At 41.7% G+C, this 26,881-nt stretch overlaps 1 protein-coding gene across 1 annotated transcript in view; it reads left to right on the plus strand.

Moving 5' to 3' along the window:
• Positions 1–441: 441 nt before the first annotated feature.
• The window catches only part of USP39 (ubiquitin specific peptidase 39), a 35,077-nt gene continuing 8,637 nt past the window's right edge, over positions 442–26,881 (plus strand). The window contains exons 1-10 of the mRNA XM_043917788.1: positions 442–770; positions 4,819–4,888; positions 6,574–6,668; positions 8,067–8,203; positions 10,017–10,169; positions 14,754–14,979; positions 16,323–16,400; positions 17,453–17,520; positions 18,411–18,599; positions 26,266–26,408. Of these exons, the coding sequence (XP_043773723.1) occupies positions 503–770; positions 4,819–4,888; positions 6,574–6,668; positions 8,067–8,203; positions 10,017–10,169; positions 14,754–14,979; positions 16,323–16,400; positions 17,453–17,520; positions 18,411–18,599; positions 26,266–26,408 (1,427 nt within the window). The 5' untranslated portion in view covers positions 442–502. The remainder of the gene's footprint in view (positions 771–4,818; positions 4,889–6,573; positions 6,669–8,066; positions 8,204–10,016; positions 10,170–14,753; positions 14,980–16,322; positions 16,401–17,452; positions 17,521–18,410; positions 18,600–26,265; positions 26,409–26,881) is intronic.

Raw genomic sequence — 26,881 nt, forward strand, 5'->3', positions numbered from 1 at the left:
TCTAGTTTCTCTCTGCTCGTCGTTCGCATTTTTCTGTGATTCCTCTAAATGTGGAATTAAGAGTCGCCACGTTCCTCCAAAAAGGGTATGACTTGGGAATGTCGCCTGGTTCTGTGCAGGGGTGTCGATCTTTGAGGAGCGGAGACTGTGGAGACGACCTCCCAATTCTGGTTTCGGGACACAAAGTGTCTTGAAGACACCGGGGGTCCAATGACAGCTTCTGTTATCCAGAAATTCCGCAGTCAGTAAAAGGTTCTTGCCTCTTTAAACCGGAAAAGGGTAAAGTGCAGTAGGTCCGCCTACTGGTCTCCGGTGCGCTCGCAGCAGCAAAGAGGCCACAAAAAGCAGAGTACTTCCCCGAAGTTCTCTGCGGGGTGATTTGTCCCGGTCGGCGACTCGTAGAAAACCTTGGACTCCATAACAGTGCAGCTTCTGATTGGCTGCTTGCCGCGCGCTCTGTCTTGTCTGGAGGCTGCGCCCGGCGACTCGGCCGGTAGTGGCGATGTCCAGCCGGTCCAAGCGGGAGTCTCGCGGTTCCACCCGCGGGAAGCGCGAGTCCGAGTCGCGGAGCAGCTCGGCTCGTGTCAAACGGGAACGAGATCGGGAGCGGGAGCCCGAGGCGCCGAGCTCCCGGGGCAGCCCGGTGCGCGTGAAGCGGGAGGTCGAGCCGGCGAGCGTGCGTGAGGCCCCGGCGCCGGTGGTCCCAGCGGTGCGGGTGAAGCGGGAGCGCGAGGCCGACGAGGACTCGGAACCTGAGCGGGAGGTGCGAGGTGCGCGGGGCCGGGCTCGGGCTCCTCTCTCGCGTTCTTCTTTTTCTTTCTCCAACCTTCTCTCCCCGCGGGAAAGTCACACTTTACACGCGATCCAACTCGACTGCTTTTTAATGAGGACTTTACTTGTCTTAGTAATCGTAACTCTAATATTTCTAGCAACATTAATAATAACGGCAGCTTTCGTTTATCGAGTGCCTAGCTTCGGGGCTAGGCACGTTGTTTTACAGGTGTTATCTCCTTGAGTTTTTACAAAACACCTGAGAAATGAGTCCTGCTGTAATTCCTGAAATCAGACCATTCAGAGTGGAGAGCCTGAACTCTGGGCATTTGGACTATACTGCTCTGTCACTTGGAGTTGTAGCTGCCAGGAGGTTTGGATTCTAGTCCGGCCTCTGAGACTGAGTCACTGGTTTGGGAAATGGGGGTTTCATGTGTCTGTCCCTCTTTAAGTCGATGGAAGGAGCCCTGGAACCCATGAGTTTTGAGAGCCCTGTCAGTCCCTTCTGTGACTGTACTCTCTGCCTTCTGCTGGACTCATTCTTCTTCTGGTAATTGCTGGAGATCTTTTGGTCCAGCCTTGGTACTCTGGAGTGCGTACACTCTTTTCCGACTTGTTGATATCTTACCAGTCACTAAGTAGGTTTCCATCACGTCTGAAGCTTTTCCTGTTTAAGCTCAGTTAATCTTTTCCATATCTGAACTTGGAACTTCTGATTTGAACGTGTTTCCTATATACTTGTTTTCTGGTGAGTTAGCAGGTAAACATATCACTAGGCTACACTGTAGGGGCAGTGTTCTTTGTTCCAGGATTGTTCATTCTCCAAGACTTTATAATTCTGTCTCTGTGCCTGTTTATCTGTATAAGATTATATTCTTGGGGACTTCCCTGCTGGTCCAGTGGCTAAGACTCCACCCTCCCAATGCAGGTTTGAGCCCTGGTCAGGGAACTACATGCCACTAGATCCCACATGCCACAACTAAGAGTTTGCATGTTGCAGTGAAGATCAAAGAGCCTGCATGCCATAACTAAGACCTGGCACATCCAAATAAATAAAATAAATAAAAGATTATACTCATATTAACTCTTAAATTTCTTGCTTAAGGTTTTGCATTTGACATATTTTATATTATACACAGAGTCTAGGATCGCACCTTGCTCATGAAAAGTACTTGATAAATATTCTTTGAATAATCTAATAATTTCAGGGTATTCTTTGGTTTCTTTTACTTATATATTCTGTCAGCCTCAGGTTTCCCTTTCTCTGAAAGAGAAATTGTTTCTTAGATATTTTGCTTAGTTGTGGTCAGGAGATTGTTTTCTCTGGGACATACTAGGATACCAATTGTGGTTACTGTCTTATTTCTTTTTTTTCCTTTATTTTTATTATGAAATAGATCATAGGTACTAAGATGGACTAAATGTCACACACATGTATAGTTTAAAGAAGAGTGTGGATATATAGCCTTAAATCTACCACTTGTCAAGGACTGTGAAGGGTCTGACCCTGTTTGTGCACTACCAAGTTAGTCTGCCACGGTTTCATGGATGCTGTTGGAAGACATCGAACTACTGGGCCTCAGACAGCATTCTGCAGCAATAACAGTAGCCAGAATATAGCAATTATCATCATTTCCTGAGTCAGTTCCTGTAGTGCAACGTGATGAGAATCCATACACACAGGGAGTGGGCGCACAAGACAACAACTCTGAGCTTAGAGAACCCAAGTCTTCTACAGTGGGCCTTGAGCTTGCCTCACCTTTGCTCTGTAAGGACAGATGATCTCTGACTTCCAAGGCTGTACAAACAAACTTCACTATACAAGCATCTTTGGCGAGATAATCTGGAGGTGGTCAGTACCTCTGGTCACAGTACATGCAGAAACAGGAGAGAGCAATGCAGAATTGTCTCCTGACACTGTTCAGCTTCAGAAGTGGTGCTTAACTAATACCTTGTTGTTGTTTAGATGCTCAGTCGTGTCTGACTCCTTGCAGCCCCATGGAGTGCCACACACCAGGCTTCCCTATCCTTCACCATCTCCTGGAGCTTGCTCAAACTTGTGTCCATTTGAGTCAGTGATGCCATCCAACCATCTCATTCTCTGTTGCCTCTTTCTCCTCCTGCCCTCAATCTTTCCCAACATTAGGGTCTTTTCCAATGATTCGGCTCTTTGCATCAGGTGGTCAAAGTATTAGAGCTTCAGCATCAGTCCTTCCAATGAATATTCAGAGTTGATTTCCTTTAGGATTGACTGGTTTGGTCTCCTTGCTCTCAAGGGACTCTCAAGAGTCTTCTCTAGCACCATAATTTGAAAGAATTCATTCTTCGGCACTCAGCCTTCTTTATGGTCCAACTTGCACATCTGTACATAACTACTGGAAAAGCCATAGCTTTGACTATACAGGCATTTGTCAGCAAGATGATATCTCTCCTTTTTAATATGCTGTCTAGGTTTGTCATAGCTTTTTTCCCAAGGAGCAAGCATCTTTTAATTTCATGCTGCGGTCACCTTCCACAGTGATTTTTGGAACCCAAGAAACTAAAATTTGCCACCGTTTACACTTTCCCTCCATATATTTGCCATGAAATGATGGGACTGGATGGCATGATCTTAGTTTTTTGAATGTTGAGGTTTAAGCCGGTACCTTAGAAGGTCCAACAGGCCCCTTCCCAGTTGCATCTGCCTTCCTTGCTTGCTGGGGTAATCACTGTTCTGAAGTTTTTCTGTTTCTATTTTTATTGTTTTATAGTTTATATATATGTAAAACTATAAACTATATATATAAACTATGAACTTTTATAGTTTATATGTATTTACCTCATGTATATATATGAGGTAAATTATAGTTTTACCTCATATATATCCCTAAGTGGAACTGTATTTTATTTTGTATTTATTATAAATGGAATCATACTATATATAGTCTTCTGTTTTGCCCTTTTTTTTTTTTAAACTAGTCACATTGTTGAGGTTCATTTGGGTAGATGTTCATGGCAACAAAGTGTTCTATTGATGATACCTGTGTGTATGCTCAGCCCTGTCCAACTCTTTGTGACCCCATGGACTGTAGCCTGCTAGGCTCCTCTGTTCATGGAGTTTTCCAGGCAAGAATCCTGGAGCGAGTTGCCATTTCCTCTCTTCCCGACTCAGGGATCAAACCCGATTTCTCCCATTTTTGGTATGTGGTAGGCATGTTGGTTGTTTCCAGTTGGATCTCTTTCAAATATTGTAGCTATAAATATTTTTTAGTAAAATATTCTTGATGCACCTGTGCAGAAGTTCTCTAGGGTAGATATAAGTATTAATGGAAGAGAGATTGCTGGGTCAAAGGGTCTGTATATTTTCAGCTTCAGTCTAGCTGCACTATTTTCTAAGAAATTGTAAGAGTTTACATTCCCACCAGCAGTCTATGAGCCTTCTCATTGCTCCTTGTATTTGTCAACACTTGGAATTGCTTGATTTTGTTTTATTCTCTCTGGTAGATGTGAAGTGGTATATTATTGTGCAAGGAAATCTGCATTTTCTTGATTATTGGTGAAGTTGAGCATCTTTTCATGTATTTGTGGGCTGTCTTCCTCATTTTCTGTTAGGTTGTCTTTTTTAAAAACTCTTCACCAGATTTCTTTATGTAACTGCAAGCAATTTCTTTGTTGGTTTTATGTGTTTCAAGTATATTGTCTCAGTTTGTAGCCTGGTGGCTCAGACTGTAACGAGTCCGCCTACAACGCAAAAGACCTGGCTTCGATCCCTGGATTGGGAAGATCCCCTGGAGAAGGGAATGGCAACCCACTCCAGTATTCTTGCCTGGAGAATCCCATGGACAGAGGGCTATACATAGCCCATGGGGTCGCAAAGAGTTGGATACCAGTGAGCAACTAACACTTTCACTTTCTGTTAAAGTGGGCATTTTGGGGTGTTTTCAGGCTATTTGTAACAGAACTTGTCCTGATTAGTTTTTCCCATTTTTGTGTTTGTTTGTTTGTACTGGTAGTTGACCATGAGTATGGGTTTCCCATTTTCAGAGCTTTTGATGATTTTCCTTTCAGCAAAGAATGGCCGCGTGGATTCTGAGGACCGGAGGAGCCGCCACTGCCCGTACCTGGATACCATTAACAGGTGGGTAGCACAGGGATGCCTGGGACAGCAGACATACAATGGAATCTTTGTAGAAAATTCTTTGTATTGTATGATATATTCAGAAACTATCTCTTCTAAAGCTTTCTGCCCAGGAAACTGTGCTTCTTGCCAGGTTTTTTAATCTTTCCCCTCAGTTTAAAGTGTCAGAGGGCATGTTGTTTTAGGGTGGCACATGCAGAAAGAGCTTTCAGCTCGTTTTGAATTTGTATGAGGAAATAAAAGGATATATGGTATCAATGGCAATTGCCAATTTAAATTTTTATTGAGAAATCAGTATGTGCTGGGGCTTCCCAGGTGGCTCAGTGGGTAAAGAATCTGCCTCCCAGTGCAGGAGATGCAGGAGACTTGGGTTCAATCCCTGGATTAGGTAGATCTCCTGGAGGAGGAAATGGCAACCCACTCCAATATTCTTGCCTGGGAAATAGCACCAACAGAGGAGCCTGGTAGGCTACTGTCCATGGAGTCGCAGAGTCTGACACCACTGAACACGCACACACATGATGTGCTAGGTACTGCTCTTGGTGCCTGGGATTCAGCAGGAAAAACAGACAAAGACATGTCCTAAAGCAGAGGTGGTCTTCTCATCCCAATGCATTCTTTGGTCCCAGATGCATTACAGGATGGTTTTTTCACTTAGGCTCTACTGTAGCCTTGACTACTGGACTTTTTTTGCAACATTGGAATTGCTCTTTGCAACAGTGGAATTGTCCATTGTGGTAGGCACAAACCACTTGTGGCTGTTGAGCACTTGAAACGTGGCTTGAGGAACTGAATTTTAAATTTTATTTTAATTATTTTACATCAATAGCTGTGTGTGGCTAGTGGCCCCTTTAGTGGACAGTGCAGCTTTCCAGGGACCACTAATAATTAATTAGAGTTAATGCTTGAGAAGGAAAACCCTTGCCACCTGTGGATTTACTAGAGGTAACTTTTTTTTAATCACTAACTTGCCTGGTACTCACTGTGACTTTGCACTTGAACAGATAGATCTTTTTGTAGGTATTCCCCTAAAATTCTTCAGGCTTCTGACTTTTTTTAATGGACAAAAATAAAATTTTCTTTTATGAAAGGGGTTATTCACTCTTTTTATGTCCTTCATTTTATGTCTTGTACTTTGGAATGTTGTTGGAGCCCTGTTAATTTAGTCCTACTTGTGGCTTTTCCTCCAGAGAAAGTAATGGGAGATTCTCAATGTGGATACTTAAAGAGGGTCATTGTAGAGATACCTTTGCACTACTTTGGGGGTTGGTGGGTTGGGGCACTATATTAAATGTCTAGGTGAAAGTGTTAGTTGCTTAGTTGTGTCTGACTGTTTGCAACCCCATGGACTGTAGCCCACTAGCTTCTCTGTCATGGAATTCTCCAGGCAAGAATACTGGAGTGGGTAGCCATTCCCTTCCCCAGGGAATCTTCCCAACCCAGGGATTGAACCCGGGTCTCCTGCACTGCAGGCAGATTGTTTACCATCTGAGCCACCAGGAAAGCCCGAATGTCTAAGTAAAGAAGAGTTAATGTTCCCCACAATTTGCATGTGATTGTTGATCTGTTCTTGGAAGGATGCTGCATGACCCTGGGAAGCATGGAGCCAACAGTGCTGCTTTACTCAGGTGCTCACCTGGGCAGCCATCACCATTAACTGTTTCTGTCTTGTTTTCATCTCTTAGGAGTGTGCTGGACTTTGACTTTGAGAAATTGTGTTCCATCTCCCTCTCACACATTAATGCATATGCTTGTCTGGTGTGTGGCAAGTATTTTCAAGGTAAATAAATATTTTGCATTGTGTTTTCAGCATTAGCCACAGGTCTTTGGGTTTTTGTTGTTGTTTTTTTAAGAGAGTAAGCAGCTGTTAAGAGTCATGTCTAATAAACCTTATCTTTGTTCCCAGGAAATTGGAATACTCTTAGAAAATCCATGGGAGGTTCTGTATTTGTCAGAATCTGAATACATGTGAAAGGGAGAAAGAACTCACCACGTGTGAGACTTTGTGGGAAATCTCAGAAGCTCTAGTTTTATTGTTATTTTTTTAAGGTGGTGGCTTTCTCTGCTTAATGCTGGTCGTTGCCAGTGAATGAGGACAGGCGAGGCCACTGAAGCCCTGCTGTCTCCAGCCCCACTGCCTCTGGCCTTGCTGCTATTTATTTAACTTTTCTGTTTGGTTGTTTGGCCTGTGAACCGACCACTGGGGAGAGCTCTGGGATTGGCTGGCCCCTGGTGCTGACCGGCTCTGTGTTTTTTAATCTCTGATATTTTTCTATACTCAGTGTCTTTTTCTGAGAATTCTTTTACTGTAAGGAGTTTTTCATTTTGTCCTTTTCTGAAAATTAACTATAGCAGTTTATTCAGACCAAGCTAGTGCTATTTGCACAGTATAGTGGAGGATTTAGAAGAAATGTAAAGTACATTCCTTGCTCTTATAAGGATCTTATACATAGTCAAGGGTAACACATAAAACTATCAGCAAACTCTGTTAAGACCATAAAGATCACTGCTGGCCCATGTGGCACTGAGTGTAAATAAATAAGGATGGTAGGAGTTGAAATATGCAAAGATCACTGTTAGCTGGAATGTTTGTGTCAAGTTCATGAAGGAGGTGGAGGAGAAACTTGTTCTCTCTATGCAGGAAATACAGAGTTTGAATGGGTGAAGGGTGAAATATTCTAGAAAGGAGTGGTAACGTGAACAAAGGTTACGTAGATATGGGATTGTCCTGAATGTGGGCAGCTGAAAAATTAGGACTAAGTGATGATGGCGATACGTACATATGTGTATGTACGTGTATTATTTATAATATATATATGTATATCCCTAGTTTCTGATAGCACATGAAACTAGCTTGAATACATACACATATACATACTCACACATACATACATACACATATGCACATACTCACAGATACCCACACGTTTTCCATATTTGTGTATGTGAAATTAGTCCCCCTATGTTTTATGCTGTCTAGAGAATAAAGTGCTATTCTTTCTTGCTAACTTGTATGATGAGAGGAGTTCATGCAGAGATGAATTTTCATGAATGGTGTAGTACTTTGTTTTTGCTGATATTAACATGTTCTGGTACAAAATGAAGAAGGGAAAATTACACGCGATCGGTGTGCTTCTGGAGTTTGTGCTTCTCTCACAGCCTTCCCTCCTTCCTGCAGGCCGGGGTTTGAAGTCTCACGCCTACATTCACAGTGTCCAGTTTAGTCACCATGTCTTCCTCAACCTCCACACCCTCAAGTTTTACTGCCTCCCTGACAACTATGAGATCATCGATTCCTCACTAGAGGATATCACGGTGCGTGTCCAAGAGGATTGGTTTGGAACTAGTTCTCTTGGGAGCTACGTCAGGGCTCCTGGGGGTCTGCCCCACTGAAGGTCAGGAAAGAGTCTCAGTCCTTTGGACTTGGAGAATCTTCTTTCCCTTTGGGAGGAACCAGGGAAACTGAAGAAAGAGGTCATGTGTGCTCAGTCGCGTAGTCATATCTGACTCTCTGGGATCCCATGGACTGTAGCCCACCAGGCTCCTCTGTCCATGGGGTTTTCCAGGCAGGAATACTTGAGTGGGTTGCCATTTCCTCCTCCAGGGGATCTTCCTGACCCAGGGCTCAATCCTACTTCTTCTTCATTGGCAGGCAGATTCTTGACCACTGAGCTGCCTGGGAAGTCCCACAATTCGTAGTCATGGCCCATGGTCTGCAGCCTAGCTATCATTTCGTTTTTTAGTTAGGACTGAAGAAATAAGGCTCCTTTCTAATTGGAGTGAAAGCATTTTTGTGAAATAAATTACCCTTCCACACATTGGTGTAGTGATGTGAATTGAGCCTGGTATAGCCAGGTGTAGGACAGAGATTTATACCAGTTCACAGCTCCTTTTGGACTTCCCAGGTGGCCCTAGTGGTAAAGAACCTGCCTGCCTATGCAGAAGACTAAGAGACATGCGTTCGCTCCCTGGGTGGAGAAGATCCCATGGAGAAGGGCATAGCAACCAATTCCAGTATTCTTGCCTGGAGAATCCCCATGGACAGAGGAGCCCGATGGGCTCTAGTCCATAGAGTCGCAAAGAGCTGGACACAACTGAAGTGACTTAGCACACATGCACGGCTCCTTTTGACATGATGTGGCCAAAATGGCCAACATGTTCCACCTGCAGGCTCCGATTTGTGCCTTATGCCAGGAGTCCCTGTACTTAAGTGGGGAGCCTGGAAAATCCTCTTGGGCTTTGATTACTGTTGGAACTGTTGATTATTGTTTTCCTTTTCAGCAAGTGGCTGCATGTTCAGTAGAGTGGAATGCTCTATTTAAGGAAAGGTTGGTGTTCAGAGTGTTTGAAACACTACTTACCTCACTTCCATAAGTTTCATAGTCCTGTTAAAATTGAAGTTTTAAGTGGTTATACACAGAGGGAGAAACTGAAAGGAATTCAAGCTTATTTTTATTAAATTCAAGCTTTCAAAGTGAGTCAGTGGTGACTTCTCTGGTGGTCCAGTGGTCAAGACTATGCCTCCAATGCAGAGGGTGCAGGTTCGATCCTTGGTCTGGGAGCTGGGACCCCACATACCTCTCGGCCGAAAAACCAAAACATAAAACAGAAACACAGTGAGTCAGTGGCGCCCTCTGACCAGGCTGTGACCTAATGACCCTCGTAACTCTAGGACTGGGAAGGGTCTGATCCTGCCCCTCCAGTCGCAGGGAGTCACAGCATCTCAGACCTCCACAGAGAGGGGGAATGACATTCCTGCTTATGCATCGGCCCACGTGCTGACCCTGCGTGAGCTCCTACCTGGAACTCAGACTCCTGCCGCCTGCAGACTTGAGTATCCTGCAGTTTCTCACTGTTGTTTGTTATGGGGTTGGCCAGACATGCTCTCTGAGGGAAGGCCTGGGACTCAGTGATTTTGGGTTTTTGATAATCACCTCTTTATGGATGAGCAGTGTGCAGTGGGCCCATTCCATGTCACCTCCATCCTTAGACCTACTGTTGGGAACCCTTTGGGTGGCTGTTCATGGCAAAGTATTTTTTGCTTTTGGTAGAAATTGCTGTTGCAAATATGTCCTGTCAGCTCTATAGATTGTCCTAAAACAATTTGGAATTTTCTTTTGTTTTGCAGTATGTGTTGAAGCCCACTTTCACAAAGCAGCAGATCGCTAACTTGGACAAGCAAGCCAAGTTGTCCCGGGCATATGATGGCACCACTTACCTGCCAGGTATTGTGGGCCTGAATAACATAAAGGCCAATGACTACGCCAACGCCGTCCTTCAGGTAGGGTAGGATGGGATGGGAACCGTGCGGGAGGGGGCAACCTAGGAACACTGAAGGTCAGCCAGGAAACGACTGCTTTCTGGTGGAGTCTGGTGACCTGGTGGTCCTCAGATCCTGATTCTTTGCTGGGAACTCTGCTGGCCTATTTGTTCTGCACCAAGCAGAACTCTCCTGTGTCTGCTTGAGGGCTGCTGCCAAATGGTGGGCCTGTTTCAGCCTCTGGAGTGTATGGGGAATGAGGGGTAGAATCTGCCTGTGGCCTGCAGGACCGAATAAGAGACATGTGTGCTAGGTGATGCTTTTTTTTCCCCATGGTGTAGATGTTCATTGTGTTGGCTCTGAGGTGTCACTCTCCTGTCCCTGTGTGTAAACCCTGAAATGGGAAAAGCAGAAAGCCAAAGTTGTCCTATTTTCAATTAAGTTTTGCTTTTAAAAAAAATCACATGAGTAATAGTGTACATTGTAGAAAATATTGATAAGAGTAAATAAGAAAATTAACAGTAATTCTGCCTCACTCAAAAAAAAATGATTAAACTACAAACAAATTGCAGAGAGTGGGGAAGAAAGATACAGAAAGTATAACATGAGAGCTTTATTCCTTCTGTCCTGGGGTAGTTAACAGTATAGAGAGCCCCAGAACTGTTCTAAACACACACACACACACACACACACACACACACACACACACACACACACACACACACACACACACACAGAGGCATAATGTCATGTGGCAATATTATGGTTTATTTTATTTTGTTATTCCTCAATTGATAGATAAAATTTCACTTGTCTCAGGGTTTTTTCTGTTACCAGTGTTGCAGTGTGTATCCTTCAATATATATAGTCTTGCACTTTTTGTGACACTCTTACATTTTGTTTTATTTCTTTTCTAGACTTTTCAAATACTTGGATTTTTAATCTAGAAAGTAACATAGTATATGTGTGTATCTTTGTATATATTTCAACTTAAAAGCCTATTGTGAAATCAATAAATATTCTTGTACAGCATCCTTAATGATTACATGTCATTCTGTTTTGTTGAATTTGATTCATTCAACCTTCACTTCTTGTATTAATGCACTGTGAGCCTTGATTCTAGGCTATAGAGGAGTTGTAGTGGTTTATAAACCCACCAGCCACAGAAAAGGCTGCTCTTTTTTTTTTTTTAATTGAAGTATAGTTGACTTACAATGTTGTGTTAGTTTCTGATAAACAGCAAAGTGAATCAGTTATAGATATTTATTTTCCTCTTCATATTCTTTTCTCTTATGATTTACTACAGGATATTGAATATGGTTCCCTATGCTATACAGTAGGACCTTGTTGTTTATTTTAAATATGGTAATTTTTATTTGCTAATCTAAAATTTCTAATTTATCCCTTTTGGTAACCATAAATTTGTTTTCTGTGTCAGTGAATCTGTTTCATAGATAAATTGTGTTGTGTATTAGATTCCACATGTAAGTGATATCATATGGAATTTTTCTCTTTCTGGCTTTACTTAGTATGATAATCTCTAGGTCCATCCATGCTGCTGCAAGTGGCATTATTTCATTCTTTTTTTTTTTAACGGCTGAGTAGTATTCCGTGTGTGTGTGTGTGTGTGTGTGTGTGTGTGTGTATCACATCTTTATTTATCTGTCGATGAACATTTAGGTTGTTTTCATATCTTGGCTATTGTATATAGTGCTTTCATGTATATTAGGGTGCATGTATGCCCAGGAGTGGAGTTGCTGGATCTTATGGTAACTCTATTTTTAGTTTTTTAAGGAACCTTTATGCTGTTCTCCATAGTCGCTACACCAATTTATTGATACATTCCTACTAACAGTGTAGGAGGAGTCCCAAAGGGGTGTCACATTGTCACTTTTACCATTAAAAAAAAGTTCTTCCATTTTGATGGAAGAACTCCATCAAAAGTATCTCCATTTTAACTTACTTTTTAAAATTAATTTCTAAAGTTGATTCTTACATTTTTTCATGAGTTGTGGGCCTTATGTGCTCATTTTTCTATGTGTTACACTATATTGAGTTTTATTTTATTTTATTTTTTTATATTGAGTTTTAAAAGTATGTGTATATTTATATATATATATGTGTGTATGTGTGTGTTGCACATATTCTAGTTCTTATTTGGTTGGCCTTTAAACTTTGTGTATGGTATTTTTGCATAAAGAATTGGGTAAAACATTGCAAAAACATATCTCTTGAGTTTTGCCATCTGCTGTTGGTGTCATGCCTGGTCCCTTGTTGTTTGGTCGCTAAGTTGTGTCCGACTCCTTGTAACCCCATGAATTGCAGCATGCCAGGCTTCCCTGTCCTTCATCTCCCGGAGCTTGCTCAAACACGTCCACTGAGTCGGTGATGCCATCCAATCATCTCATCCTCTGTTCACTTCTTTTCCTACCTTCTATCTTTCCCAGCATCAGGGTCTTTTCCAGTGAGTCAGCTCTTTGCATCAGGTGGCCAGAGTACTGGAGCTTTAACTTTATTTATTTATTTTTTTTGATAGTGGAGTGCAGTTTATTATACTGGCGGGTCCAAGGCAGAGTCTCCTCTTAGCCAAGGACCCCGACCAGCATTTGTGAAAATCTTTTATACCCCATGTGTACGTGTCCAAACCCACCAGCCCAAATCCCCTGAGGCTTACAAAGGAAGGGTAAATACAATCACAATAACCCCATCATTCACGTGTTATGTGTTCAAACAGTTAATAATCAATAAGCCCGTGGTTATATTCCAACATCCTTCCAATGAATATTCAGGGTTGATCTCCTTTAGGATGGACTGGTTGGATCTCCTTGCAGTCCAAGGGACTCTCAAGAGTCTTCTCCATACTGCAGTTTGAAAGCATCAATTCTTCAGTGCTCAGCCTTCTTTATGGTCCAACTCTCACATCCCTACATGACTGCTGGAAAAAAATCATAGCTATGACTATACAGACCTTTGTCAGCAAAGGTCTTTTTAATACACTTTTTAATACACTATCTAGGTCTGTCATAGCTTTTCTTCCAAGGTGCGAGTGTCTTTTAATTTCATGGCTGCAGTCATCATCTGCAGTGATTTTGGAACCCAAGAAAATAAAGTCTTTCACTGTTTCCAGTGTTTCCTCATCTATATGCCATGAAGTATTTGGACCAGATGCCTTGATCTTAGTATTTGAATGTTTCTGGTCCTTGGAAAGGTTGAGTTCTTAGATGGAGAGAGATTTTGCTGACTTTTCCTCTTACAGCCTCTCATGGCTTTGTGAAGACTATTCGAGGACAGATAGGGTTTTGAATACAGTCAGGGAAGTTGTGACTTTGTGATGGATTTTAGCCCCTATAGGAAGTTCTTTTTATTTATACATGTAAGTAGATGAACAAATCCTCTGTGATGTTTCCACTAAAATATTACTGAATGGACCAAGTAGTCCACAGAGCTGATTAATTTCTCTCTGAGGACACCTGCTATTTGTGTTGTCACTGAAGCCAGGGAGCAACCTCTGTCCACAGTGGAGCATGAATAACAGAACTAGGATAAACTTTATCCACACGCTTTTCCTTTTGAGAGTAACTCGCAGCAGGAAGGGCTTCCCTTGTGGCTCAGCTGGTAAAGAATCCGCCTGCAATGCAGGAGACCTGGTTTCGATCCCTGGGTTCAATCCCTGGGCTGGGAAGATCCCCTGGAGAAGGGAAAGGATACCCATTCCAGTATTCTGGCCTGGAGAATTCCATGGACTACAGTCTGTGGGGTCGCAAGGAGTTGGACATGATTGAGCAACTTTTACTTTCAGTTTCTCAGCAGGAAATCCTTGTTTCTTTAGCTGAGCTAAACTTGTAGACTTTCGGGCTGTTGCTTCAGTCATGTCCAACTCTTCGCTACCGCATGGACTGTAGACCGCCAGGCTCCTCTGTCTATGGGATGCTCCAAGCAAGAATACTGGAGTGGGTTGCCATTCCCTCTCCATGGTATCTTCCTGACCCAGGGACTGAACCTGCATCTCCTGCGTTGCAGGCAAATTCTTTACTGTTTGAGCCATCAGGGAAGCCCCAAACTTGTAGAGGCTTTCTTGATCACCTCTATCATTATCCTGAGTTGCCCCCTGAATTGTTTTCCCCAGAGATGCCTGGGTTTATATATTTAGCAGCATTTTTCCATACTCCTTGCTAAAGGGATTACCCTGTCAAAGAAAGTTGTGCTCATGGTAAGCACAATGCTGATGAGGATTCATGACCCTATCAGAAAAGACCTGAGACTGTATTTATTTAGGGTCTGTTCTGTGGTCTCCTTCCCCATTTCATATATCACACTAATAAGCATGTGTTTCTTCCTGAACTAACATGGTGGATCTTTATCTTTTTGCTTAATGAGATAAAATTAATTTCTATTCTCTTAAACTCTTTGACTATTTATCCATCATAACAGAGTACATTTATTTTTATATACAGTTGTATGGCTTTATTACCACCCTCTTAATACCACGTGTGGGAAAGACACCTTTACTTTAGAAGCAGTTTTTAGAAGAGCTTAAGTAGATGAGCCTAAGTCCCAGGGGTCGGGCCGAAGGGCTGTGGATTAATTGGAATGTTTGATTTCCAGGCTCTGTCTAACGTTCCTCCTCTCCGGAACTACTTCCTGGAAGAAGACAATTATAAGAATATCAAACGTCCTCCTGGGGATATCATGTTCTTGTTGGTCCAGCGTTTCGGAGAGCTGATGAGAAAACTCTGGAACCCTCGCAATTTCAAGGCACACGTCTCTCCCCATGAAATGCTGCAGGCTGTTGTCCTCTGCAGCAAGAAGACTTTTCAGATCACAAAACAGGGTAAGGAAGGAGTAATTCGTGTCTTCTGACTTTTGGGCAACAGCACTAGTTTGGTGAGCACATTTACTTCTACTTTGCAGTGAACTCTGCAGCAGCCGGAGCGAGTGGCCAGTGCATAGCATGTTCAGGTTCCTCACTCTTCCTTCACCAGCCTGCCCTGCCCAGAGTCCCAGGGCTTGTCAGCTGGATAGGAAGTCTGTCTCATTTGCTGAACTAAACTACGACTCGGGAAAACCAGGAGGCTGGAAAAGCCACCAACCATTATTAAGTACCTGCCACTTTTGCTTCTCATTTTGTCATGTCGCAGACTGTTCTATTCTGACTGTTTTTATCCCTCCAAACCCAGTGATTTATTGCCACACGAGTAGCTCATAGTCCCTGGATGTGATATGATACTCTCTAGTTTCCAGGTCAGTTGATTGACCATTCACTGATGGTGCTAGTTTTTAATGCTGCAGGGTTAAAAAACACAGTTTTTTCCTTCCAGGAGCTCCTGTTCTAGGGGGGAAGATAGTTCTGTAGAAAGATGATTATAGGTGTTAAGTGCTGTGATAGCAGAAGCACAGCATGCTGTGGGAGGGTACATAGGGCAAAGAGGCCTGTTGAACACATGGGAGGTGAGCTGAGGTTCAGAGAGAAGGAAGAGACACCTGAGTTTTAGGCAGTGGGGAGACAGGCTGGGGGTGGGCGTTCCAGGTAGAGAGGACACTGGACAGGAGCATGGAGGTGCCTGGCACAGAGAGAGGACCTCTTGTAGCCAGACCTTTGGATCCAACAATGAGTGCCTAGATGGACCAAGTGGTTCGGTTTATTTTCCACGGCTATAAGGAACTTGGATTACATGTGGGGAGTCAGTGAAAGCTCTTAAGTAAGATATGCTGTCACATGTTTGTTTTAAAACATTCTTGTTGAGGAGTGACTTAGAAATTCAGTAATGGCTATTATTATTATTTTAATATTTTGACTGAGCTGTGTGACTTTCAGGATTTCAGTTACCTGACCAGGGTTGGAACCCGGTCCATGGCAGTGAACGTGCTGATTCCTAGCCACTGGCTCCCAGGGAACTCCCAGTAATGACTTTTGATGGGTGATGAGACTCAGGGTTGGAATAGAGATGATGACTGAAGGTTCTGGTTGACCAGATAGTCTAGGGGGTGAGTAAAGGTCAGAAGACTAAGACCTTGGCCTTGAGGAGTGTCAGTGTGTAGTGGCCAGATAGAGGAGGTTGCCCACTGGATGGGATGGCCGGAGAGGAAGGAGGAAAACTTAGAATGTGGAATCATGCCAACCAGCGTGTGGTTTGGACTTTCATTTGGTCTGATGTCCCACCTCTCCTTTTCCAGGGGATGGAGTTGATTTTCTGTCCTGGTTTTTGAATGCTCTACACTCAGCTCTGGGGGGCACGAAGAAGAAAAAAAAGAGTAAGTCGTGTTATTTTGTGAAGGAGAGCACTTTTTTGTTTGCTTCTTTTTGGAAACGCTTTGCAACTTTTCATCCTTTTTTCTTACCTGTGTATTTTTTGTGTTAGGGTAGAGTCTCTGTACACATGGGCTAAATCTTGTTCCTGAATAGTTTCCTTTCCATTTTTCTTTATTAGAGCATGCTTGTATATAATGGTATTTTTAAAAAGTAGAAATGGATATGATTGTACTCTAGAAATCCTGACCTAGTTTTAAACTGAGAGGCTGGGCAATGTGTTGTAGGCATGCTGGTGGGCTGGTGGGACCAGAGTGAAGACTTAGTGGATAGTCCTCAGGCCTGGCTGCTTCTTCAGAATAACAGACTAAAAGCTAGTTTCTTGCCTTGAGCCTATACTTGGAGAGATAGGCTGGCCTCCCTGTATAGTCTCAGACCTTGAGTCCCTGTGTTCTTAGCATCCAGGTTGGCTTAGCGGTAGTTGGACATTTTTCAAGAATGCCTTAAATAACTCTTAGCTTAGAGACTGCCGAACCAGGTAAGTTGTTTTGGAGACCTAACGCAGTTTTCTCCTCTCTGTGTTCTGATGGTGTTGGTTTCTTGATATGGGATTATGGCCTGGTGCTCTTTTTACCAGATGGCCCTGCTCCCTCTTTAGGTGTCTTCAGCCTGTCCACCCCATCCATCTTGGGGAGAAGAAAGACATAGAATAATTGTTAAAAAAATATTTATTTATTTGGCTGCAGTAGGTCTCAGTTGCGTGTGGCGTACAAACTCTTAGTTTTGGTATGTCGGATCTAGTTTCCTGACCCGGGATCAAACCAAGGCCCCTACGTTGGGAGCACAGAGTCTTAGAAATCCCCTAGAGTAATTATTTACACAAATAAGTAGAAAGGTATAATTTTTTGGTATATGTTACAAAAGTATTTCGGTTTTAAGTGAGAGCTTTGGGTCTTATGCTGTAAGATGCTGATTTATTTCAGAAATGTAGGAGTTAGGACTGAATTTTGGAAATGCTTTCAACACAGAAGTTGCATTTTGATTTCTGTTTGTACAGCGATTGTAACTGACGTTTTCCAGGGATCCATGAGGATCTTCACTAAAAAACTGCCTCATCCTGATCTGGTGAGTGGCTTGGACTGGTTTATATTGCCCGAGAGGATTCAGAGTTGACAAAAAGATGCTTAGATAACTGGTACAGCCTTTTGCTCCAGGAAGAGGTTCCTCAAGGCGCCTGCCAAGTGGCATGTCCCTTAGGTTCCTGTGTACCAGTGTGCTAAGTTTGGGAGGTGGTGATTGATTATACAGTTGACCTTTGAACAACACAGTTTTGAGCTGCACTGGTTCACTTATACATGGATTTTTTTCTGTATATAAAAGCACTCTGTGTACATTTAGCAGTTGGTTGGGACTTGGTCATCCGCGGAATTTGGTATCCAAGGCAGGTCCTGGAGGCAACCATAGATAAGGAGGGATGACTGATTTCAGTGTTCTGGCCGCTAGGTGGTGCTAGTGTGTTTTTTCCAAAAGCTCAGATAACCTTTCTAGATTTCAGATAGTCTGGTATTTAAATAATATCTGTCTGAAGATGAAAGACCAGTTTTTGCATTAACCTATAGGGCTTCCAAGGTGGCTCAGTGGTAAAGAATCTGCCTCCCAATGCGTGAGATACAGGAGATGCAGGAGATGTGGGTTCAATCCTTGGGTTAGGAAGATCCCCAGGAGAAAGAAATGGCAACCCACCCCAGTACACTTGCCTGGAAAATTCCCATGGACAGAGGAGCCTGATGGGCTACAGTCCATAGGGTCGCAAAGAGTCAGACACAATTGAGCACACATGCATGCAAACAAGTTGTGCAAGTGCCTGTGGAATTGCACAGTCTCTTGGGTACCCCTTCTGCCTTCAATATTAAATGAAGTAAGTGTAAGCGTCCCAGAAACCTCATTTCTTTCCAGCTGTGGTATTCTATTCTGCTCACACTCCTTCCCTCCTTCTCCTTCTCCCTCACTTCTAGCCAGCGGAAGAGAAAGAGCAACTACTGCATAATGACGAGTACCAGGAGACGATGGTGGAGTCCACATTTATGTACCTGACACTGGACCTTCCCACCGCCCCCCTGTACAAGGATGAGAAGGAGCAGCTCATTATCCCCCAGGTGCCTCTCTTCAACATCCTGGCCAAGTTCAACGGCATCACTGAAAAGGTAACCCATTTGCACACCTGCTCATAACCCTTTCTCTCTCTTCCTCTCTCTTTTTTTAATATATCATTTTTTGAGGAGGGGAATTTGTGCTGGGTCGTTGTTGCTGCCTGTGAGCTTTCTCTAGTGGTAAGTGGGGGCTACTGTTTTGTTGTGTTGAGTGGGCTTCTCATTGTGGTGGCTTCTCTTGTGGAGCACAGGCTCTAGGAGCATGGACTTCAGTAGTCGTGGCTTGTGGGCTTAGTTGCCCTATGGCATGTGGAATCTTTCCAGATCAGGGATTGAACCTGTATCCCCGGCATTGACAGGTGGATTCTTGACCACCAGGAAAGTCCAACCTTTTCACTTTGACGTTTTTCTTTTTATACTTGAAAATCGCCACGTGTGTGTAATGCATGTATTTTAAAGTGTATGGTGTTTATTGAGCCTCCCAGACTTTCTGCTGTTTTACCCTCAACTCAACTTGAATTGAAAGGTTAGTGAAAGTATTAGTTGTTCAGTTGTTTCTGACTCTTTGTGCCCCCGTAGACTGAGGCCCACCAGGCTCCTCAGTCAATGGGGTTTCCCAGGCGAAAATGCTGGGCTGGGTTGCCATTTCCTTCTCCAAGGGATCTTCCTAACCCAGGAATCAATCCCAGGTCTCCTGCACTGCAGGTGGATTCTTTACCTGGGGGCTTTCCCGGTCACTCAGGTGGTAAAGAATCCACCTGCCAAAACAAGAGATGCAAGAGATGTGAGTTTGATCCTTGGGTTGGGAAGATCCCCTGGAGAAGGAAATGGCAACCCACTCTAGTATTCTTTCCTGGAAAATTCCATGGACAGAGGAGCCTGGCAGACTGTAGTCCATGGGGTCATGAAGAGTCAGACATGATTGAGCTACTAACACTTTCACACTTCAGCTTGAATTAAAGTGCCTCTGGGTTGTATGGAGAAAGGAGAGGGTATTTAGGAGAGTAGAAACTCACAAAAGTAGGAAAAACTCCAGTCTTTTAAAAAATATAAGGTAGATATTAAAACAGAAGAAAAACACTAAAATACAAATAAAATGAAAAAGTGTATTCTTACTATATAACATTACCTTTCATCAAGTTGAAAGTTTCTTTTTATCTGCAGAGTTAGTTGTTTCTTGGTTTAATTCCTTTCTTCATCCTAGATAAATTTAATCCTTTTTCATTCTTTTAAACTTAAAAAGATTTTTTTTTTTACTTGATGCCTCATTCCGGACCCTTTTCCCTGTCTTTTTTAGACTCATTTCATTTGGGGGAGGTGAAAGACCTTAGGGCTTATCTAGATCTGTTTATTTTATTTGGTTTTATTTTATACTGATTTTACATGACCGAGCTGGGGATCTAAAGTCAGGTTTTTCATTTGACTTTTTCAGTTATACCACATGGTCTCTATTATTACTGTTTGTTCAAATATAAGTAATATTGAGATTCCTGTGGACCCTCAGTATTGGTTTACATTTATTGTTATGATAGTATTACTTAAATCAGTGTAAACATCAACATTGGTATACACTTTTCATATCTATAGTTTTTAAGGAAAGTACTAAATTGTAACCAACTTTTATATAAACAAAACTTTGAAATCAATAAAACTGGATAATAGCACTGTTGTAATGTGAGTTTAGCTAAAGCCTTGCTGTGTGAATGCGGTACTGATGTCCAGTGTGAAATTCCTCCCCTCCCTCCACCCGTGCAGGTTTTTTTGTTTTGTTTTGTTTTGCTTTACTATATTCACAGATATGGGCTACCACAGATCTGGTCAGCTTTAGAATACTTTCATCATTGATTTTTTTTTTTTAATCACCCTTTAGTTATCATTTTAACCCCCTTGTGTCCCCCTGCCCTAGACAGCAACTAATCAGTTTTGAATGACATTTGATGCTTGCAAATTTTGAAACAAATTTTGAGATCATGGTCAGTCTACAAGTTTTTGTTATGGACAGGTTTTCATTTCTCTTGGCTGGATATTGAGGAGTGGAATTGCTGGGTGGTGACTCTTACGTTTAGCCATTTGAAGAACTGTTTTCCAAAGTGACTACACTGTGGCTTCCCTAGTGGCTCAGCGGTAGAGTCCACCTGCCAGTGCAGGAGATGCAGGTTCGATCCCTGGGTGGGAAGATTCCCTGGAGAAGAAATTGGCAACCCACTGCAGTATTCTTGCTGGGGCAGTTCCGTGGAGCCTGGCGGGCGGCAGCCCATGGGGTCCCAAAGAGCCGGACATGACTGAGCGACCCAAAGTGACCACAGTGTCTTATATTCCTACCACCAGTGTACGAGTATTCCAGTTTCTCTGCATCTTCACCAACGTTTGTTATTGTTTATCTTCGGGTTTTAGGCATCCTAGTAGGTGTGAAATGGTATCTCATTATGGTTTTAATTTGTATTTCCCTGGTGACTGATTTCATGTGCTTATTTGTATATCATCTTTGGAGAAATGCTTATTTAGATCCTTTGTACATTTAAAAAATTAGTTTATCTTTTTATTATTGAGTTGTAAGATTTCCATATATAGTCTCAATACCAGTCACTCATCAAATTGTATGATTTGCAAATATTTTTTCCCATTCTATAGGTTGCATTTTTACCCTCTTGATAGTATCATTTGAGGCATAAAGGTTTTAACTTTGATGAAATTATTTAGTTTTTCTTTTATAGTGTGGGCTTCTGCTGTCATATGTAAGAATCCATTCTTAAATCCCAGGTCATGAAAGTTTACTTCTGTGTTTTCTTCTAAGACTATCATAGTTTTAGCTCTTACATTTCAGGCCTTTGTTGTTGTTGTTTAGTCCCTAAGTCACGTCCAGCTCTTCTGTGACTCCATGGACTGTAGCCCATCAGGCTTCTCTATCCATGGGATTTTTCTAGGCAAGAATACTGGAGTGGGTTGCCATTTCCTTCTCCAGGGGATCTTCCCAGCCCAGGGATAGAACCCACATCTCCTGCATTGGTAGGTGGATTCTTCACCATCTGAGCCACCAAGGATGGGGGATTTTTGCAGAAACGAACTAATGCCTGTGGTCAGTAAGTTTATTTTGGTTAGCCTGAAACTAATTCTGTTATTTCACTAACACTTTGTGAGTTATTACATTCAATAGTTACACCTGACACACCTGTAGAATCTTCTAATTGAATTGCAGTGTCTTCAGTTCACTCTTCTGTAGAAGCAAAGGGGCCCTCTCCAGCACCATGAGTTTCATTTACACTTTCCATATCAGAATCAGTCACTAAGGTTTTTTGTCTTTTTGTTGGTCTAATATTCACATCATCTGAATCAGAACTATATTCCGAAGAACTGTCATTTTCTGAGACACTAGTGTATATATCACTCAGACAATCAGAGAAAATATCTGCATAAAATTCCCTGAAAAATTCTTCTTCACTCAAAATTTCATGATGCATCATTTTTGAAAAATTTTCATTGGAACAAATACCTAACAGCAAAATATAAACGATAATGACAATCATAAGTTGTGTAATGAACCCTTCATCAATTTTAAGCTCTAACTTCACACAGTAGTATTTATTGTATCACTCTCTAGAAACATACTGATATGGCTTATGGGTTTAGTAGTGTATTAAGTTAAATTTTAGTATATAGTGTAAAGTACAAAGTCTAGTTTTATTCTTTTGCATGTGACTGTCTAGTTGTCTTAGCACTATTCGTTGACAAGACAATTCTTTTCCCATTGAATGGTGTTGGCATCCTTGTTGAAAAATCATTTGACCACAGACACATGGGTTTATTTTTGGACTCTCAATTCTGTTCCATTGCTGTATATGTCCGGAACACAGTCTTGGTTATTACTACTTTGTAGTTAGTTCTGAAATTATAAACTGTGAATTCTCCAACTTTATTCTTTTACAGGATTGTTCTGGTTATTTTGGGTTCCTTGCAGTTTCTCAAGTTTGAGGATCAACTTGTGGATTTTTACAAAGAAGCCAGCTGATATTCTGACAGGGATTGTGTTGAATCTATAGATTAGTTTGGGAGTTATTACCAACTTAATAATAGCAATCTTCTGATTCATAAACATGGGTTATTTTTCTATTTATTTATCTTCTTTAATTTTCTTCAATAGTGTTTTATAGTTTTTGGAGTATAAGTTTTGAACTATTTTAATATAAATTTTCATTGTTTTAATTTTTGCTGCCCTGGTCTTCGTTGTGGTGTGCAGGCTTCTCAATACAGTGGCTTCTCTATTTGCAGAGTGCAGGCTCTACGGCTAGTGGGCTCAGTAGTTGTGGCTCATGGGCTTAGTTGTGATCTTGTGGAATCTTCCTGGACCAGAGATCGAACCCATGACCCCTGCATTGGTAGGTGGATTCTCAATCACTAGACCACCAGGGAAGACCCCACAGTTGATTTTTGTATATTGATTTTTGTAGCCTGCAACCTTGCCAAACTTTTGAAGTTGATTTCTTAAGATTTTCTATATGCAAGATCATATCATCTGCAGACAGAGATAGTTTTACTTCTTCCTTTCTAATCTGGATGCTTCATATTTATTAAGTGTTATTGCCTGATTGCTCTGGCTGGAATCTCTAGTACAGAGTTAAATAGAAGTGGAAAATGCAGATATCCTATCTTGTACCTGATCTTGAGGGATAGCATCCAGGCTTTTACCAGTAAGTATGATGTTAGCTGTGGATAACATCACATATCTGTTTTTCATAGATACCCTTTATCAGGTTGAGGAAGTTCCCTTCTGTCTCTATTGAGTGTTTTTCTCATGATAAGGTGTTGGATTTTGTCAAATGCTTTTTTGTATCTACAGAGATGATTGTGTGGGTTTTAGTTATTGCTATTTGTTGTCTTATTTTGCTATTTATTGCCTTATTTTCTTATTATTATATGATACAGTACATGATATTAATTGATTTTTGGATGTTAAGCCACCTGTGTATTCCTGGATAAATCATACTTGGCCATGTATAATTGGTGTATAATTCTTTGTTGTTGTTTATGTTGGAATTGGTTTACTAGTATTTTGTTGAGGAATTTTGCATCCATAGTCATAGAAATACTGATCTGTAGTTGTGCTGAGTTTTGGTATCAGGGTAATGTTGGCCTCGTGAAACGAGTTGGGAAGTATTCCATCCTTATATTTTTGGAAAAGGGTTTGAAAAATTGGTGTTATTTCTTTAAATGTTTGATAGAAAATACCAGTGAAGAAATTTGGGCCTGGACTTTTCTTTGTGGGTAGTTTTTTTAATGACTAATTCAATTTCTTTACTTGTAGGTTTATTCAGATTGTTTCTTTTTAAGTTTTGGTAGTTTGAGTCTTTCTAGGAATTTATCCATTTCATCTAACTCATCCACTGTTTTGGCATACAGTTGTTTATAGTGTTCTTTTATAATCATTTTTATTTCTGTAAAATTCCTAATAATGTTCCCTTTTTCATTTTTGATTCTAGTAATTTGATTTTTTTTTTCCTTGTTCAACTAACTAAAGGCTTGTTTTTTCAAAGAAACAGGTTTTGTTGATTTTTCTGAAATGTTCTTTTTCTATTCTGTATTTTTTTAACTTGTCGTCTGATTTTTTTTTTCTTTTTTCTGCTTGCTTTAGGTTTAGTTTGCTTTTTCCCCAATGTTTTAAGGTGGAAGGTTATTGATTTGAGATCTTATTTTTCAATCTAGGCATTTATAAATTTACCTCTTGACAGCTGCTTTAGCTACATCCCATAAGTTTTTATATGTTGTATGTTCATTTTTATTCATCTTGAATTCTTTCCTAATTTCCCTTTTTATTTCTTTTTTGTTTAACCTATCACTTATTAAGGAACATATTGTTTAATTGCCATATATTTGTGAGTTTTGCAAGTTTCTTTCTGTTGCTGATTTCTGTTAATAATTTCATCCCATTGTGGTCAGAGAACATACTTTGTGTTGTTTCTATATTTTATGTTTGTTGAAGTTTGTTTTACGGGCTAGCATATGGTCTTTGCTGGAGATTATTTTTTTTTTTATTTTTTATTAGTTGGAGGCTAATTACTTTACAACATTTCAGTGGGTTTTGTCATACATTGATATGAATCAGCCATAGAGTTACATGTATTCCCCATCCCGATCCCCCCTCCCACCTCCCTCTCCACCCGGTTCCTCTGGGTCTTCCCAGTGCACCAGGCCCGAGCACTTGTCTCATGCATCCCACCTGGGCTGGTGATCTGTTTCACCATAGATAATATACATGCTGTTCTTTCGCAACATCCCACCCTCACCTTCTCCCACAGAGTTCAAAAGTCTGTTCTGTACTTCTGTGTCTCTTTTTCTGTTTTGTATATAGGGTTATCGTTACCATCTTTCTAAATTCCATATATATGTGTTAGTATGCTGTAATGTTCTTTATCTTTCTGGCTTACTTCACTCTGTATAATGGGCTCCAGTTTCATCCATCTCATTAGAACTGATTCAAATGAATTCTTTTTAACGGCTGAGTAATATTCCATGGTGTATATGTACCACAGCTTCCTTATCCATTCATCTGCTGAAGGACATCTAGGTTGCTTCCATGTCCTGGCTATTATAAACAGTGCTGCGATGAACATTGGGGTGCACGTGTCTCTTTCAGATCTGGTTTCCTCAGTGTGTATGCCCAGAAGTGGGATTGCTGGGTCACATGGCAGTTCTATTTCCAGTTTTTTAAGAAATCTCCACACTGTTCTCCATAGTGGCTGTACTAGTTTGCATTCCCACCAACAGTGTAAGAGGGTTCCCTTTTCTCCACACCCTCTTTTGCTGGAGATTATCCCATGTGCACTTGAGAATGTACATTATGCTGATGGCAGTGGAACTTTGGGCCTGATTATACTGTTGTTCAGGTCTTCTTTTTCCCCTGCCTAGTGGTCCCCTGTTGAAAGTGAGACACTGAAGTCCTGAGGGAGGCCTCAGTTAAGTGTTGCTCAACAGACTGTACTTGACTTACGAGTCTCGGAGCCTGGGAGGAGGAAGGAACGTGGAATGTCAGTTGACAGCTCTTCTGGAAAACCCTCAGTTTTCCAGGGCTCCTTGTTGGTCACAAGTGCCTGTTCCGTGGTGCATGTGTCTGATGGTCAAATAGTCAGGACATTCTTCTTTATTTTAAATTAAGTGAAACTCTTAATTTTTTTTAGGGGCTTCCCAGGTGGCTCAGTGGTAAAGAATCTGCCTGGCAATGCAGGAAACACAGGTTCGATCCTTGGCTCAGGAAGATCCCCTGGAGAAGGATATGGCAGCCCACTCCAGTATTCTTGCCTGGAAAATCCCACATACAGAGGAGCCTGGTGGGCTACCGTCCCTGGGGTCACAAAGAATCGGATACGACTGGGGGACTAAAACAGCAACTCATGGTTTTTAAATTCTGATCTTTTAACAAATCCTCTTTTTCACTTGACATTTTTGTTTTGCTTATAGAAACAAATATCTACATTACTATGGTTAGAGTTCAGCAGTTTGCTGGCTGAAAACAGTTTGTTGGCTGAAACACAGCCCACAGATGAGGTACTTCAGCTTTGGCCAAACAGCTATTCTTAACCCTTCTGGGTGGTTGCTGGGGTCAGGTGTCTTCTGGATTCTAAGTGGAAGACAAAATTCTATTAAAAAACCCAAACCAAGCCAAAACAAAACTCGTGTTCCTGCTCTAATGCTCCAACACTAACTTGATCATTTTCTTTTCTCTCTCTAGGAATATAAGACCTACAAGGAGAACTTTCTGAAGCGCTTCCAGCTCACCAAGCTGCCTCCATATCTAATCTTTTGTATTAAGAGATTCACTAAGAACAATTTCTTTGTGGAGAAGAATCCGACTATTGTCAACTTCCCGATTACGTGAGTGTTCCCCTCCTTCGCTTCCTATTAGGGGCAGTGAGCTTGAGTTCCTTTTTTATTTCTTTGTGCTACTCTTAATATTGGACTATCTTAGTTGGAGATTATAAGGAACCTACCTACACTATATAAGTTAAGGTTTCTATGGGAAGGATACAAACATTTTAGGGACTTCAAAGATGAATGTTTACTTGGAGGTAATTCCCCTTTTGTCTTCTCTCCTTGTTGACTGCTGGGAATTGTAGTCTTTCAGTATAGGGATGAACAGTCGGTAAAAGTAGGATGAACAGTCGGTAAAAGTAGGACAGGTAGGATTCTCCTGGCTTTGAAGGTAATCTTGAACAGTTAGTCTGTACGTTTGTCTGCCTATCATTGCATCTTGTGTGCTATAGTTAAAGTATGGACAGTGGGGATGACTCTAGATTTGCGTTACTCTCTTGGAACCCTACTATCTTATTTCTTCCCTAGAGGATATA

This window comes from Cervus elaphus, chromosome 11, assembly GCF_910594005.1.
Source record: "Cervus elaphus chromosome 11, mCerEla1.1, whole genome shotgun sequence".
In the NCBI taxonomy this organism is placed as follows: domain Eukaryota; kingdom Metazoa; phylum Chordata; class Mammalia; order Artiodactyla; family Cervidae; genus Cervus; species Cervus elaphus.